The 17,198-nt window shown below is 37.3% G+C and overlaps 1 protein-coding gene across 1 annotated transcript in view; it reads left to right on the top strand.

The window, feature by feature from the left end:
• CTNND2 (catenin delta 2) overlaps positions 1-17,198 on the top strand; it is a gene marked incomplete at its 5' end in the record, with an annotated part of 536,051 nt that overhangs the window by 492,337 nt on the left and 26,516 nt on the right. The window contains 2 exons of the mRNA XM_082045132.1: positions 3,176-3,386; positions 6,777-6,861. Coding sequence (XP_081901258.1) covers positions 3,176-3,386; positions 6,777-6,861 — 296 coding nt within the window. The remainder of the gene's footprint in view (positions 1-3,175; positions 3,387-6,776; positions 6,862-17,198) is intronic.

Raw genomic sequence — 17,198 nt, 5'->3', positions numbered from 1 at the left:
GAAGCAGGAGGAACATAACTGAGATAAGAGAAGTTAAATGATAACTGAATTTTTTTCTGTGGGTGTAGTACAGGAACCCATTAACTGTGTATAGTTTGAGAAAACACATTGGGAAGGCAGGCAGGTTATTGTGCAACGTTCTTTACGGTACAAAAATAGTCCTTAACTTCTAGCTTTCATGACTTAACTCTATATTAAAGCAAATCTACTGCTTTGTCAATATAAATTATTATATTTTGAATTAAATTAATGACAGAGGCAGGGGCTTTTCTCATCCCATGCATATTTTCAAATATGTTGAAAATATGCAACTGATTAAGAATTGAATAGTATTATTGAGCAGGAATTACCACAGCCACTCTGAATAAGGGGTAGTTACTGTCCCACTGTCTCATGTTACCTATAAAAAGCCTTGTTTAGTGATTTGCAGTATCTTAATACTGATTTGATCTTTCCATGCCTAAGTCAAGCGTGTGCACAGCAGAAATGTTAGAACTGTTGAGCATTAACATATCCAGAATGCTTATAACATGTTTGATGGTGATTATTTTACTTTTTCCTACTGAGCTTCTCCTGATGGCTGCAAAGCCTTTATTTATTTATTTATGTGTCTAGGCATGTGCACTGACATGAATATTATTGCCTAGAACACTAGGCCAATTCCAGGAAAGAAATCTGCTTGGGGCAGCCATCCAGATTTCCTTATACTCAGTGCTAAGGGACACAGCCTTTTGCTGCTAATGGAATGATCACTGTCATCTGGTTCCACCAGAGGATGAGACAGTGAGATGCTCAGTTGCACTTGAAGAGAGGTACAAAAAGAAAAAGGAGTGTTGGTCTGTTCTGGACGTGTGTACAGAGTAAAGCAGAAAGTCTCACTGATTTATCAACTTGTACTTACTCCTGACGTGAGGTGGGCACTGCATTAGAAGAGTAAAAGCTACAGCAGATCATAGTTTATTTTTTTGATACATAAGCTTTATTTACTATATACTACAGACTGAAGTAACCGCCATAAGTGATAAGCAACTCTTTATGCATTAATGTTACATACAACAATCAGATGCAGATGTAAATAGCATTTCAGGCTGTTCTTGCACAGTTTCATGTATGTGTAGGGGAAAAAAGATGTTTAATTTGCTAAAACAACTCATTTCTGAAAAAGAAAGTGGTGCTAACATTTGTACTACGTCTGTTATTAATAATGTTGCTGAAAAGCTAATAATGCAAATGACCAGTTAAATGTAAGTACAAAGAAATAAAAATGTTTGAGGACAAGATTGGTGTTTGTATTGCAGTACACCAGTAAGATTCAAATCCTACTGCACACATTTTATTGGTAATGTTATGCTTTTTATATATGTTTCTGCAGGATATAGAGTGAGTAGTTTCTAAGATCTTGCATAACCACAAAATCTATATGATAACCTTTAAGTTTAACATTTCAGTACAGTGATTTTAGTTTTTATCTGTACTATGAATATTCTGTTCCAAATGACTGGCTGTATTTCTATCACAAGAGGCAAAATTATGATATATAACAATAATGTAACATTTAATGGTTAAAAGATATGATTTTCCTCTTACTTCTTCTTTCAAATATGGACTCACATGACTGAATTTATTAATTCAGAAATAAGATGTTTAATAAGTACTCATACATACTAATTGAGCAAAACTTTTTAAAGTTAAAAAAATCTGATTGAATTACCATATCATATACAGTAATCATACCTAGTTATTTCATTCATAAAATGTGATGTAGATTAGATTATTGATTATATTTATTTTTTCCAATTTTCCTGTCCTTTTCATCCTGCATGATACACTCTCCTGGTGATTGCTGTATGCAAATTCCTAGCACAGCTGTGCTGAAGGTGATTCAGAGTTGTTTCACTGACCTCAGACAACAACTTCATCAGGCTGATCTTGTCTTCATTGCATTGAAGGACTGAGCTCCCATTTTACCATAATAGTGACCCTCTAGAACTGGTGTGAGGCTTCTCATATATCTGTGTCAGCGCTAAAACTGCCCTACATTTTATGTATTTACATTTATACTATATATATGTGTATATATATATATTTAAATTCTCAGAAGCTGCTCTTATGTGATTTTCACAAGCACTACCTGACTTTCAGGTGCAATTTAAAAAAAAAAAAAATCTTTGTTAATTCAAACATCAAAAAAGATATAATAATAATTTCTTTTTCATGTCTTCGGTTCAACGTGACCGTTTTAAATATTCATTGAACCTTTCATTTTAGGAGATTTTTAAGTTCTGGAAGTTCGTGTTATATAAGATAATTTTGAAATATCAGACAGCAGTAGATGTCAGAAAGGCTTCCTTTCCAGTCAATACAATGCATACAACTAAGGATGTGTGGAAGAGTGCAGTTTCATCTCTGAACACTGAATAAGCAATAAAGTCATAGAAAGAGTAATAAAACCAGTTAATTACTGCATGTAGTATAGAATTAACTTTCTTTGGTGAAACTGATCCTTCAGAGAAGACTTTTTCACAAATAACAACGTGACTGGTTTTGCATTTACTGTACAGAGTGGTTCAATAAGACGGACCCAATTTCAAAGCAGTATATTTCACAACTGCAACATGTTATAGTTACACAAAAAATTACAAACAGTTTAATGAGGCATCATTTATGGGCGATTCGTGCTTGCAGAGGTATAGTGAGTTCAAACTGGGTCCATCTTTTTGAAGCACCCTGTGTACTGCTTTGAAATTGGGTCCATCTTTTTGAAACATCCTGTAGTGTTTTTTTAACAACTGATGCACATTTTATTTGTAGTAACTTGAGTTATGAGTTGTGAGATGGAAGATGCAGACTTGCCAAATTCTTTGATCTGTGGTTATCTTTATACATGTGCTTGGCCTGTACTATAGTCATTTCATTCTCATAAGGCATGATGAAATCCATACCTGAAGTCTCCAAATGGTGTAATATGGAAATATTAAAAGTCCCTAATGTGTGAAATGCTTGAACATGCAGTCGTATAAATGTGGCTTGCTCCAAAATAGCATCAGTAGCCAAGTAGATAACATGCAATAATGCAAACGTTGCTAACAGTCTTGCGTGTTTTCCCTGTACTTCTTCTCCATCTCCCTTTATTACTGTATCTTCTGAATTCTCCCTTCATTTTCTTTCAACAAAGGCAAATATGCCATGAGGGATCTGGTCCACCGACTGCCAGGCGCTAACAACAGCAACAGCTCAGCAAGCAAGGCCATGTCTGATGACACCGTTACTGCCATTTGCTGCACTCTGCATGAAGTCATCACTAAAAACATGGAGAATGCCAAGGCCTTACGAGACGCAGGCGGCATTGAGAAACTGGTTGGCATATCTAAGAGTAAAGGAGACAAGTATGTTTTGCAAATCACCTTGCACCTTTTTTAACATCTCCAGTAGTTATTATTAGTCCTGAATGTGTTACCCTCCTCTGTGCAATCATGAGTTGAACACTTTAGTTCCATCAGAAATCATATGCCCAGTGTGAAGGATGACAAGAAACAGACAATACTAATAGGAAAAATCTCTGCTGTGGTTTATTTTTGACCTACCATCAGCAGTGCATGGAGTGTGCTGCATGTGCAGTTTCAGGAAGAGTAATTATCTACAGTCACTGCTACCTCTAAGTACTTCCAGAAGATCCTGATAAACATTAGGGACCAGAGCTGTTGGATTGCATGCTGCAGATGCGGTGATGTACTGATGGAGGGATCCTGTGAAAGGAAGGGACATCACTGCAGTTCTGCTACTGCTCCTCTTGCTCTGGGCGTGAAGAACGTAAAGTCACTGTCTCTCTTCACTGCACCCTTTTCCCTGCCACCACCTTGCTGGTAAGGTGGGGCATAGAAGAAAAATGATCCATGGATTTTCCCAACACCTTGCTCGTGAGAGAGCATTAGGATAACTGCAGGCTGCTTTGTGAGGCACAAAAATATGCAAAAATCTTACACACAACTGGAACATTTCCAGAGCAGCTCTGGTTTCATCTCGTCTGTTTTCCTATGTATGCACTCTTCATAAAGAGTTCACTCTTTATCCTTCTTTTGCCTAAAACAGATAGCCTGGTTTTCATATATGTCAACCTGCAGAAGCATAGTGCAATGGGACTATGGCAGTTTGAAAATGAAAAGCCTTCACTGTAGTGTACAGAACCCGTCAGTCCACCTGCTCAAAGCTCTCATCACACAGCCGACTGCAGCACCAAAGCTCTAAAAGAGCCCCACAAAGCCAGGCCACAACCTGAAGGAAAGATTTATGCACCCTACATTTGGTGTGAGAACTCATGCTCGCCTATGTGATCAAAGCATTGACAATATAATTTAATCACATTTCTTTTCCTCTATTGTCACCCTTTTCTTTTCATACCAAATTCATTATTGAAACATTCTCACATTTTAATTGTAAGGAGTGAAAAGTAGTAGCGTAACAAAGTATGTGATCCCAGTTGTGGGAGCTCCCCATGCTCTGCTAATCTATTTGCATTTTCATTTTTATTATTATTATTATTAAATCTATTTAAATTTTTGATTTAATATTTTCTAGATCAAATGTACTGATACTGCAAGCAGGTTCATATTTCTCTTAAGTTGAGCGTGTCTTTCCTCAGAATAATGTGTTTGTCTACCTGTGCATTATCTGGTAGAGATTATAAATACCTGTTCAGTCTAAAATTTTCAAAGTATCATTGGCAGTTTTAGGAAGATTGAAAGATATCATTCCCTAAGTATCCCTCGTAACTATGAAAGACCTATCTAGGTTGAATGAAAGTATTTAGCCCAAATAGTATTAAGTAGTTCTAAAATGCCCTCCCAAATCACGAATGTGTATCCCTCCTCTCAAGTACTTTGAGTTGTGGTTCTGTGTTACTACTGTTATAGGTTACAGAGTCCTAGAACAAGAAAACTTGACAACTCTCAGTGCTATAAATGCTTAGCTTAAATGAAAGTTTTATTTTTCCACTTTCAGAAATGTTAGTATTGTGCATCACTGCTTTGGTTTCGTTTCTTATAAATAATCCATTGTTTAAAAATCAGAATTGCTGGTTGTTGAACTGCTAGGACATTCTGGCATGCTCAGTTTAATACAGTTGAACACTTCAGTATGAATTTATCTTGTCCATTGTGAAGCATCTGCTTCTACAAGTGCAGGACACTAGCCTGGCCATGCATCCTCGGATGTGTCAGTGCCAGGAGCGTGGGGCTTGCCCCATTAGCCTTTGAAATATGCCCAGGGCTTGAGCGCTGTCCCTGTATGACAGCACAAGAGAACTGAAGTGCATAAGGTCATATTGGCCAAGCCCATATTGGCTTTGCACAGTTCCTGTTTCTCCTCCATAATCACAGTATGGCTGGTGCAGTTATTTTTCTGGTTACTCCATGCTACCAGCACCCCACTAGCCGGTACGGCTGGGAATATAACAAACACAATTATGCTTGAGAGGGTTTATCAAATTCCTGTTTGTTTACCAACTACCCACCTACTGCTGTAATCTGGGTGAGAAAAATCAAGAAGAAGAAAAAAAAGCACCAAATAAATTATTAGGAAAATACTGTAAAAGTTAAATTAATCATTTGTGTCATGAACATTGCTTTACCAGCTTGAATGTGAGAGTACCAGCAGACCTTCTCAAAGGTCACAGGATGCATCAAGCCTCACCCCTGAGAAGGTGTACTGCCCAAACCAGTAACATATGCTGCTGGTTTTCTGGTTTTGCAATCCATGTGCCTTTTCTGAGTAAAACATGAATCACCTCAATGACTGCCCCAGACTCCATCAATCCCCACTCCAGACTTTGACCTTTGCAGGGTTTTCTAGTGCTCTGCTGCTTTATGTGTATTATTGGTATGGCACAAGGGCTTAACTACACTGTGTGTGCTTCCTCAGTGGGTTGGGTTACCTTCCCAGTCCTTTTCTATTTGACCCTTATTCACTGAGCTAAATACTCTCTGATATTTTTCATTTATTTATTTACTTATTTATTTAAGTTTCCCATCCCAAGAGGAATATATGATACCAACTGATTGTAACAGTAGTTTAGAGCTTCTTTCAAAACCTTTCTGAAGAGAAAGTCCATATGGTTTTCAACATGACATTACATTGTCATCATTAAAGAGTAATGGCGTGAGCAAGATGTAAGTCCTAATTTGGATTCCTAATGAAATTTGTCATTGCTTTTTATATAATCAGTTGTATTTCTGCATCTTGGCTCTGCACTATAAAACCAGCGCTCATCACCCATCTAGAGTGTTCCTTTTGGCCACTGCTAAGAGGCACTTAACATGTTGAGTGTGCTGTTATGAGTTGAAGTTGGGCAACTTATAGAAAAGGAAACTCTGTCTCTAACTTCTTGTCTTTTATGCCAAAAGTTGTAGCCAGGACATCTTCTTAGATGTTCATAATACCAGTTGGGTCCTCAGCAATTTTGCTAATTGCAGCCACTCCCATTCTTCTTATTATGCCCTCAGCATGAAGCCTTGTTCTCAGTGTGCTGAGCAACCTACATTTTGCTTCTCACTGAATAAGCAGTACTATAGAAATAACTTGTATTGCCCTTGCTTAAAAACACATGGGTCTTCAAGATGCCAACCAAAGTTCTTATGGTACATTTAAAACACACTTTAACTGTGGGTTTAAATCCTTAGCAATGCATTTGAAAATGGGGGTGAATGAAGTCTTGTACTTAACAGCCTCTTTCTCACTCTTTCTTTCTTTCTCTCTCCCTTTTTAATGTATGTGTGTAACAGGCATTCGCCAAAAGTGGTGAAAGCAGCATCTCAGGTCCTCAATAGTATGTGGCAGTACAGAGACCTGAGAAGTCTCTACAAGAAGGTAAGGCTTGGGTTTTTTTCTAGATGTCATCTTTCATATATTTACCCAAATTTGGGGGCTGATAGACGAAAACATTAATATGAACTGGAAATTCACTTAGAGTTAAAAATTTCAGATTATTGGAGCTCTGAGTTTTTCCCTCATTTCTACTTGTAACATAGAAATACCTTTTGAAAATACATGTCATGGTGAAAAGCAGATGTGAATTTGATTTCCGAAAGAATTCATACAGAAATTTCTGGATCTAGCAGCCCTGGAGAGTGAAGTCCTCTGTTCATAGAACGAACCTATGCAAGCTCTCCTGCTGTACCTTTCCTTCTTACACCTCCCCACCCTGTCCTGAGGAGATTGCCAGATTTCCAGCCCTTCAGCTCCCAAATTTCCTCATGAGATTGTAAACAAGAGTATCTGAAGGAGTGGTGCTTAGGGACAAGTTGCATGTGGAGCTGGGCTGAAACTTGATAGCTTCACTTCCAATCAGCTGGCAGACAGTGGGATCATATACTTGGTTTTCAGACAGTCTGTGGAGTCTATAGTGCCATACCATTCCCACAGGCCTGCTAACCTCTTAAAATGAATCAAAATATGGTAATATAAGTGTCTACTTAGTAAATGACAATGCTTAAAGTAATTCTTGCTCAGTATTTCCAAACCGAATTACACTCCATGTAAGTATCAGCCTGTAGATTTAGTTCTCAAAGGTCTTGCTACATGGAATTTCACAGCTGCTCTAATTGATAGTTGTATTTTAGTCTCAGCAAACAGAGCTAAGACATCCTGTGGCACGAAAGTTCAGGTCCTAGTTAAGGCTGAGGCATAAGAATTGCAAAGCAGCATAGTCTGTGCTGTGTGTATTTTGCACAAGAAAAGAACTTAGTTATGCACCAGATCTCAAAGTGGCAGAAGCTGACCTTCTGTTTGAAATGCTGTTCATTTGCACGCCTCAGCCCTGCTTGTGTTAAGTCTGAGAAGTAAGGAAGATGATTACTGAGTCTCTCCCCTTGTTCACTTCCAGTATTTTCAGTCATCCTTGGCAGCCCTAGGGATACCATATGTGAAGACGTTCCAAATAACGAGCTGGTACTCAACTGTCCCATTAAGAGGTGGGAACAAACATGAGCTAGAGTAGGCTTTTCTTGACACAAGGCAGTAACACACTGGGAGTGTGCATAGCCTGATTTCTGTGCATGTGGGTGGCTGCACTGTAGAGGCTGAACTTCATGGCACCATAATCTCTTAGAGGTTCTTACAATGTCTGGCTCATTTCCAACCTTCTGTCTGCTTATATATGCTGTAATGGAAAAGCAGTTTCTGGGGTTGCTCCATGCATGAGGTAATCTATATGCTGTATGGCTTCTGAATATACTGCTACCTAAAGGACATTCTGTTGGCTGCCAATGTACTTCCAAATTAAGCATGCTTGGGTACTAAGTACCTTGCATGCTTGAGGGAACATTTTCTGCAGCCACACATACATACTTGTGATGTGGGAAGTAGGGCAGGCTAGCCTTTGAGGTAGCTTCCAGGACGCTCATAGCAGACAGATTGTCTACATTCTCAGGCAGTATTTTATTGACCTCTCTATTGGCTAATTCCCACAGGCTTCACAAAATCTTAAAATGAAGGTCAGTTTCTACTACATATTTATATATTCATTATATACCATTACATATGCTGCTAAGCATTGTATAAATATAGTTTCCTTTAATCAAAATGTTCAGATAGTTAATTTAAGATACTCCTGTTTGTTAAAAGACATACAATAATCTTTATAAAGACCATAATACTTACTAAACTTGCCCATAGTAAACTGTTATACTGGCTGTCTGAGTTTCACCACTGTTGGGAAAATAATGTTTTTATGTTAGGAAAATTAGAAAAGTTTGCATTATACTAACAATCAGCTAGTTACATAACATAAAGATACTGAGTCATTGCAATCTTTATTTCATCCTGTTAAAATACATATGCTAGTAAAAATGAGTGAACATACAGTTGACAGTATAATATGATCAGCAGTTTGCGGTATCTTGCACAGCCTTTTTGAAGTGCCAGTAAATCCCATTGCATAACCATCAGCAATTTCTTCCTGTGTACCAAAGTATCTATACAATTACTTTCAAAGAATTGGTGGCCTACAGAGAGGCACAATTTTGTATTGTAATACAAGAAAATTGCAGGCATCACATCACATTTAAGAAAAAGTAGCAGCACTTATCTTACTGTTTGAGAAACAGTGTAACCAAATAGTTTGAATTGTGATATATTTTAGAGATACATGTTTACAGTAGGGTAAGTAAGGAAAGATAAAAAGAGTAGAAGTATTATCCTTTGTATTAATGGGGAAAGAAGGCAATATGTTTACTGCCGATACAGTAGTAGTCAGTGTATTTAGTCGAAATGTCACTACATTGGGAAAAACATGGAAAGCTCATTCACTTTTCTAATTTTGCTCAACATTACAGGAATCATCCCACAGCTGTCAGAATATAAATGGCACTGATGGAAAGCCCATCCAGAGCTAGGGGGTTGGTGTGGTCACCTAATGACTCACCACACCTGTGAAGGAACAAAAGCCACCAATTCCCTCCTTGCAGCACTGCCCGCTAAACTCCTGGCTGTGAAGGAGTGAGAAACTGGTCCCCCACCTGCTGCCAGTGGCTGGGCTGCCTTGAGCAGGATGTATGTACAGTGCTCTCTGCAAACTCCGTCCCATCGTGGGTGAGCGAGCTCTTCAGCTTTAAACAAGGCTATAACATTAATATGCTTGTGTAGTGAAAGCTCTAAGGACAGAAACCTCTAAGGACACTGTCAAAATCAGCTATTGAATTAAAAATAGCCCAAGTTTAACAGAGTTCAGGGTGCCAGCTTCAGCTATGTTGCTTAAGAATAGTAGTGTACACAAATTTCATTGTGCTGGCCATTCTCTGGCAGATATCATCTGGTTCTCTGATCTGTTCAAAGCCAAAAACTGCAGCATCAACTGCAATGACTCAGTTAACCTTGTTGATCAATTCAAGCAATATACTCTGTCTCAAGGTCATGGTGTATCTGGCTAAGAATACAAACAGTATCTTTCGCCAACACAAAAATTTAAGTTCCTTATCCATCTTTTTTATCCTGAAAAAAAGGCAAAATTATTCCACAAGTCAATGAGGCAGGAAGCATAGAAAATTATATCTGGTAAGACAAGTTAAGCTAGAGTTATGAGTGTTTCTGGAAAAAGAGTTTCAGGCTAGCCCATGGACTGTGTTTAAAAAGAATGGCAGAGGAGTTGGACAGAACAAACTCTGCAAGCAACGTAGCTCTGACAGTCCAAAGCTCAGAGTTCTGGTACCCAGGAATTTCTCTGCAGTGGTCTGATCTACCATGACTCCCAATGAAAGCATTGAGAAGGCCCTGTTGGTCTCATAGGTCCTGTCTGTAAGGCCTCAAAAGCAAGAGCTGGAACTTTTGCAGCCAATTTAACTTTCCTGCGGAGACAAGCTAAGTAGTCTGCAGTATCTGATGTGTCCTAGGATTCTCAAGATCCTATAAAAAGTAAGGACTGAAGGTTTGTGTGTTGCTTTCGTTCAGTTTGCTGGAACAGGAACACGTTTCCCATTTATTAATAGCTGATAAAACAGGACTTGTGCTCTTTGAACTGTTGGTCTCTCTTCTCAAATAGCTTTTTATTCTATAGAAAGCATGGTAAGGTGGAGACTGGCTTTTCTGATTCAGGAAAATGATGGATAGATTTCTAACTTCCTACAGCTTGAGCTGCAGACTCAAGGAAGAGAAAGAGGAATTGGCTTTGTTGTCTTAGTTTCCACTTGGAAGGCTCTGTAAGTCCACAATACCTTATGCACTGTGTTTGCAGAACTATGTCACACCACTGACAGGTTCTATCCAGTCTGCTAGGATTTCCAGTTCATGGCTATGCTGTGGCTTTGATGGGACACACAGTCGTCTTAGGCTGGCCTGGCATAGGAAGGGCACAGGAGGTAAACAGCCTTCAGATCTGTTAGTGAGGTGGCAGTATTTACTGTCCTTTGTAGGCTTGTGCTTTGGGGAAAAAAAGATGATTTAATTCCCTTGTATGATTAACTTTCATTATCCTAACACAGTCAACAAGAAAAAGTTATTAAAAGCATAAATGTTTCCAGTCCTGAAATTATAGAAAAAAAAAGTAAAAAAGCTCAACAGACCAAGAAGAAGAAATGAATTTAGTCTTGAAGTGAAGGAGTTGCCAGTCATCCCAGAAGTTTAACTTTGAGGCACTGAATAATGGAAAATATTGTTTAGTTTGCTGAGCAATGGCTGAAACAGAAATTGGATCTGAAAACTTCCCAACAAAAGGAAAATAAGGTTCAGATTCAGCCCCATATAAAGTGTTTGGATGACTTAGTGTTGAGTATTTTCTAAATATTGCTAAAGCTTAGCAATTAAGAAAGAAGTGATCGTCACTATTTTTCATCAATAGATTAAATATTATCTCCCAAAGAGTGACTTCAATGCATGTAATTTTCAGACTCTTTTGTTCTCTACAAATAAGACTTACATTTTCAAAAATGATCATTTATCTGCTTCTGGTTTTGTGAGCCCATACCGAAATACTTAAAATCTGATTTTAGAAAGTGCTTAATGGTCACATAGTCTGTAGCCCTATGGGTGGATCAGTGGCTCAACACTTATGGAAAACCAGGCAGGGAGCTATTCTGCTTGTCCCTGTGCTTCAAACTCATGGCTCACCCCTCTTCTTCAAGTATCCTGATAGCCTGTACAGTCAGCAGGAGAATTAGGTGCTGCCCACCGTCTCCAGAGAGAGGTCCTGTCCCGTTTTTGTTTAGCCACCTAAGCAAGGTGAAAGAAGCTAATACAGTAATTCTTTAAAGACACTTCTTTCCAAGGGAGGAACACTGGACTCCACTCCAGTCTCTAGGCTGTCAGGTGGTTGAAGATTTGGGGACACCTTGGAAAATACAGATGTGACTGTAAGAGAACAGATTTCTGTTAGCTGGTAAGCTCTCATCTATCTCAATATTCAAGAAATAACCAACTACTCTTAAACACGGATAGCTTGTTAAATTACATGAGGAAATTTGAGCAAAAGGGTTGTGCTAAATTAGCTTAACATGAAAGAAAATGTATTAGCTAAAAACAAGCTGCAATTAGCATTAAATGTATTTAATATGGAAGAGCTGGAGGAACTGTCAGGAATAACAGGTTTTCTATTCATTAGTTTGCTTTGTCGAACCACTTAGGCTCCAACAAAATATGTTTAAATTCTATCATTATGTTTACACTTATTCTGTCTTCCAGTTATATAAACAGGGAACACAATGAATTTGTAGAAATATTTTCCTTTTCCATTTATTATCATAGGTTTCCGTTCTGCATGGAATAATAGCAATGTTTCTCCTATTCACCTGCCATATGAATAAAAATAAACTAATTATTTGAAACCAGGGAGGCTATTAAAGGTAGTCATCCTTCAGCACGTAGTGTGCCATTTACAACAGGGATACTATTGTGCTAGGGATTTAATGAAGTCAGAGTAGACACTCTGAAGATGATCTTGTTTGTCATTGGCTAGAAAAGATATTTAGAATTGCTCGAAGCCTTAGAAGCAGTTAAGCCAGTCTGGATCTAGATGAGGACTTTCTTTTCATGTGACTTTCAGAATAAAATGATGACTCTATGAGAAGGTCCTTTATTGCTAAATGTTCTGTGAAAATTGCCAGCAATAAACTTCAAAACCCTAATCAAAGGGGTTTAGAATCTAAAGTCCTTTCTTAAGTAAAATATACCTACTCACCCTTTGAAAATGTTAACTACATCGTACTAACATGTAGAATTGGAACACATCATTTAAATTTTCTTCTGGTAAGATTATCACCAGTCAGATGTTCCCCAAAAAGATACTGTCTTTAGGTTAAGTTTATCCAGTGGAAAAGTTGGTGCAGAACTTAAACCGTACATTAAGGATCAAAATTCCAAATCCAGAACATAATAGCTCCTCAAAAAAGTGGCTTGACTTGAAGGAACTATTCATGTGCTCAGATTGTTCATGAGCTCATGTATTTTGCAGTACTGGTCTTTCAGTGGGGTTTAATTTCTTTCTATACAATTGGCAAGGGTTTTCAGATTAATATGTTGCCTTTTTAGAAGAAGAATGGATTAATGTAAACCCCCACTATAATATAAAACTAGATTGTCATTGTAGAGAAGGCATTGTCTGGAGCCCATTTTTATATTAACTGAAAATGCAAGTACCTGATAAATAAATGATTGACTGACTGATTGATTTATGGCAGTGGGCGGCCCCAAGCTTCAGTGTGACTGATGACAGAGGATTTTCACCAACCCACCACTCTGGGGCATGGCACGCTCAGCATTCCCTCTCCCAGAGCCAAGAAACCAGAATCCATTCCCCAACCCAGGTATTCTGGCTGTCAGCTGACCCGTGTTGAATTGTGATGTTTCGTGCATACTGAGATTTGTACCCAAAAGGCTTCCACAGGAGACATTTGAATTCAAAGTAACAAAACCTTACTGGAGTATATGTTTATAAGTTGTACAATTTAATTTACTAAACCCTCTAGGTTGTAGATGGAAAGTGTCTTGCTTCACCTAGGAGAGCAGCCCATTCATTTCAACCATATGAGGAAGGAACACAGAGTTTTACTCTCTCTGAGGACAGCATATGCCAGAGAGACGGGCAAGTGCATTGCATTCAGTTCCCTGACAAGCTTTCTAGCATTTCTGTAATCTCTCTCTTGATTCTCTGAACCTTTCAAACAGAAAGGCAGCTACTGATAAGCACTATGTTGCAATAGCAGATTAAATTTATCAAGCACTTTCTTTTCCGGCCCAATGGCATCTTTCAATAAAAGGCAATAGCTGTGTAATTCAGTAAGAGAATGCCAAATAAACTAGGATATCTATAGAAAAATCAGTGTGTCCAGGATTCAATTACATTCTTACAATACTAATTTTCAAAATCTCTAGTAATAAAGAACAATAGAGATTTCCTTCAGATATAAGCACAATTGATGAGAATTAGCATGACTGGACATTTTTTTGTTAGAGGCAGTATTTAATTTTAGGTACTAAAATTTAATTTCTAACCTATTGTAGACCTTTGTTTTCCTCCTAATATTTTTTCATAGTGAAATGTGACTCTGTGTCATTATTGCAAAAATGACTTCTATGTATGCACAGCATTCAGGTAAATCCATGTAGAAACCTTTATATATATATATCTATGTATTATTTCTGATAAAATATGTAGAGAAAATAAGAATTTACGTGGTTTTGCTGGTCACACAGGACACAGTAGTTATACTATTTCTTTCATATTTTTTTCCTACTAAATCTGCCTGGAAAAGAGAAGACATCAGAGCAGATCTCATTTAAATACTTTAGACATAAATATCTTTAAAGGTTAAGGTAAATCCTTTTAATCTTTAGTTAACAGGAATATGATATTTAAAACACCCAGCATTTCGTCACCTGATCTATGACGTTACTTTCTTTTTTTAATCAGGAATTAAGAAAATTCCTAAATTTATTTTAAAGAAAGGAAATGTGCAATATTTCTGTGGAATTAACATATTCAAGCCTTTCTGAAGCATCACCTGAGTAATTTTGGAAGATAGAGATTCTATAACCAATACAGCAGAAAAAAAATAGTTTTCAAATACATACTTTCTCTTTTTTTCTTTCCATTTCAGTCTTGCTTCCCTAAAAACATATTATTCACATTTAAGTGAGCATGTTAAATGTCGCTTTTTATTAAATGGCAGTCTTGTTAAATACTTTATCATGAAATTGTCATTGGTTTCAGTACCAGAGAAAAAGTTTGAATTAGTGATTTGTGTGTGTGTGTGTTGAATTACTATTAAATCTACATTTTATGCTGTATATTAGTTTCCAGTATTCATGTAAGATAGGTTTGCCTTTCCCAATGCACATGCAAATATGAAGCATTTCTTTATTAAGGCAAAGGCATATTTTCTGTTCTGTGGGAAATACCAGATAGTAGCTGCAGACCAAAGAATAATCTGTTACTTTTTCGCATTCATTCTTAGAGGCACAAAGCTTCTTCAGTGAGGAATGATATGTTAGTCTGGAATTTTGTTTTTCTTTTTACCTTAATGGTTCTTTTTGCAACACAGCCCTAGGCTGCATCACCGCATAGCATAAACTTATCATTCCACTTACCTCCTCTTTTGATTGCATATGCCTTCCCAAGGATAGGTTTTTTAAGAAACATTGATGTCTTTGTTGAGTAAATTTTGACATTTGTGGCTTTTTCATTTCCAGTTGTCTGCTTAAATAATATCCTGTTTGTCCATAAAACAGGAATTTACATATCATGAGAAGAATCACGAATCCTAACGAAGAAACTGTGCAAATAAATTGAGCTGAGCTGTGCTGATGAAACCTTTGGCATATGCAGAAGTATTCACAAGTGTTCACACATGGAAAGAAATAGTGTGCAAACTGTGTTTAAAAAAAAAAAAAGGAGAGATAGATTCTTGGCATTTGGCATAGCACAAATATATCAAGTGTCTTCGACTAGCTGTATTGTCGTTCTAAATCATTTGGCTAGTTTTAAGAACAATTTAGAAAAAAAAATACCATTTCTATCTAAATTATTACAAAATGTTAAACCAAACTGAATGTTATTCCAATTTTATTTTAATACAAATAATTATAATTTCACTTGTGCCGTCAGGTATATTGTGTTTTGATTTTCTTAGCTGTCATATCAAGTAGTATTTTTCCTAGTTCCTTCTAACCCCCTTTGAGTTTAATAACAGTACCAGACAATACTAGAAAGAGAAGGAATTTGCGTTATGTTGTTACAATTATTTTTTATTTTTTACATGGCCTAAAGAGGGTAGAATAATTTTTTGAAACAAAAATATTCTTGTTCTTACCCATATGACAATGACAACACAAGTTTTCTGCTTCTGAATTCCATTATGTTTACTGTATGATAGACTTCATTTATTTTAATTATCTTACATTTCACGTACAGGTTGTTCCAAAAAGATGGACCCAACTGGAAATAAGACTGCCCAGTTTCAAAGCAGTCTTATTTCCAGTTGGGTCCATCTTTTTGAAACACCCTGTAGTTAAATTCTTTGTGATACTCTTGACAGGGAGTTATTTACTGTGCAGTATCACCTACCGTCCCTTTAGTCACAATTCAGTAATTTCAGTATTTATGTGATTCTTTCTAAAATATTTTCCATGTTTGCTATTGTATTTAAAATATTATCAGCAATCTAAGACACAGTCGGTGTTGAATCGAAGATTCAATCCTGACAATAGTATTTTCATGACAACAGTCCATTGTAGGAACTGAGAGCTTGCCCATCCTTACACATTTTTGTGGGCTTGTTTGCTGAATGGTGTCCAAAAAAAATGATATGTGATGGCTAAGCTCAATTGTAGGCAATCTAATCACCCCACTCCTTGCAAATACTTACATGTCTGTGTGATTGTGTATCATTTTTTTTGCTAGTAAATATCTGTATGTGCATATATGCATATGTGTACGTGAGTTTGGGTGTGTGTATGTAAAATGTAGTCATGACACAGCATGGACTTAGAAGACACTGCCTTTAAGCATGATCTCTGACCAAGGAGAGCCTGGTAATACCTAAAGGAATAAACCTGAATGGTTTCTGCTGTGAGCTTAGTATCTGCAGCTCTGCTTGAATTTTGCCTTTCCCTTGAGGGCCTTAAAGGCATGATAGTGCTTCCTTTAACATCCAGCATTGTAGCAAGTGGTAATTCAACAACCAGACTTAGCAGTAATTCTTCTAAATCATCAGTAAGAGGTGTGTGAAAGCTGACACCATTCTCATTCAAAACCTAGTGGACACAGGAGGTGCCAAACAAATAAGAAAATAATAAAAGTTTGTCCAAACATTCTCTAGGATAAGCCGTACATATATATATGATGCTAAAGCATCCTTGGCATTGGTAATGAGTCCTACAGTAAGCTTTAGCTGACTTATGTGGGAAAGACTAGGTATTTTTCATTTGAAAACCCAAATCCATTTTAAGGTTACTAAGTACAGATATAGAAGAGAGAAATTTAATGTTTTAGTTGTACAAAGTCTGTCTTTACGTACTCCACCTTTTGAACTTCTCCTGAAGAAAAGAGAATTTAAAATGCAGCCCAGGAGTCAGCATCTTTGACTTAGAGCCTTAGTTCTGAAGGGAATTGTATAAGTGAAGTTTCTGAAATATCCTTAGGTTAGAGGTACGAGTAGGCATCCAGGATCTGGAAGGCTATGCAAAAGTGGAAGGTCACATCTACAGGATTTTTCTTCTCA

This window comes from Streptopelia decaocto, assembly GCF_964273445.1.
Source record: "Streptopelia decaocto genome assembly, chromosome: 2".
In the NCBI taxonomy this organism is placed as follows: Eukaryota; Metazoa; Chordata; class Aves; order Columbiformes; family Columbidae; genus Streptopelia; species Streptopelia decaocto.
Note: the sequence above shows the minus strand (reverse complement) of the source record. Positions and strands in the feature narration are given on the sequence as shown.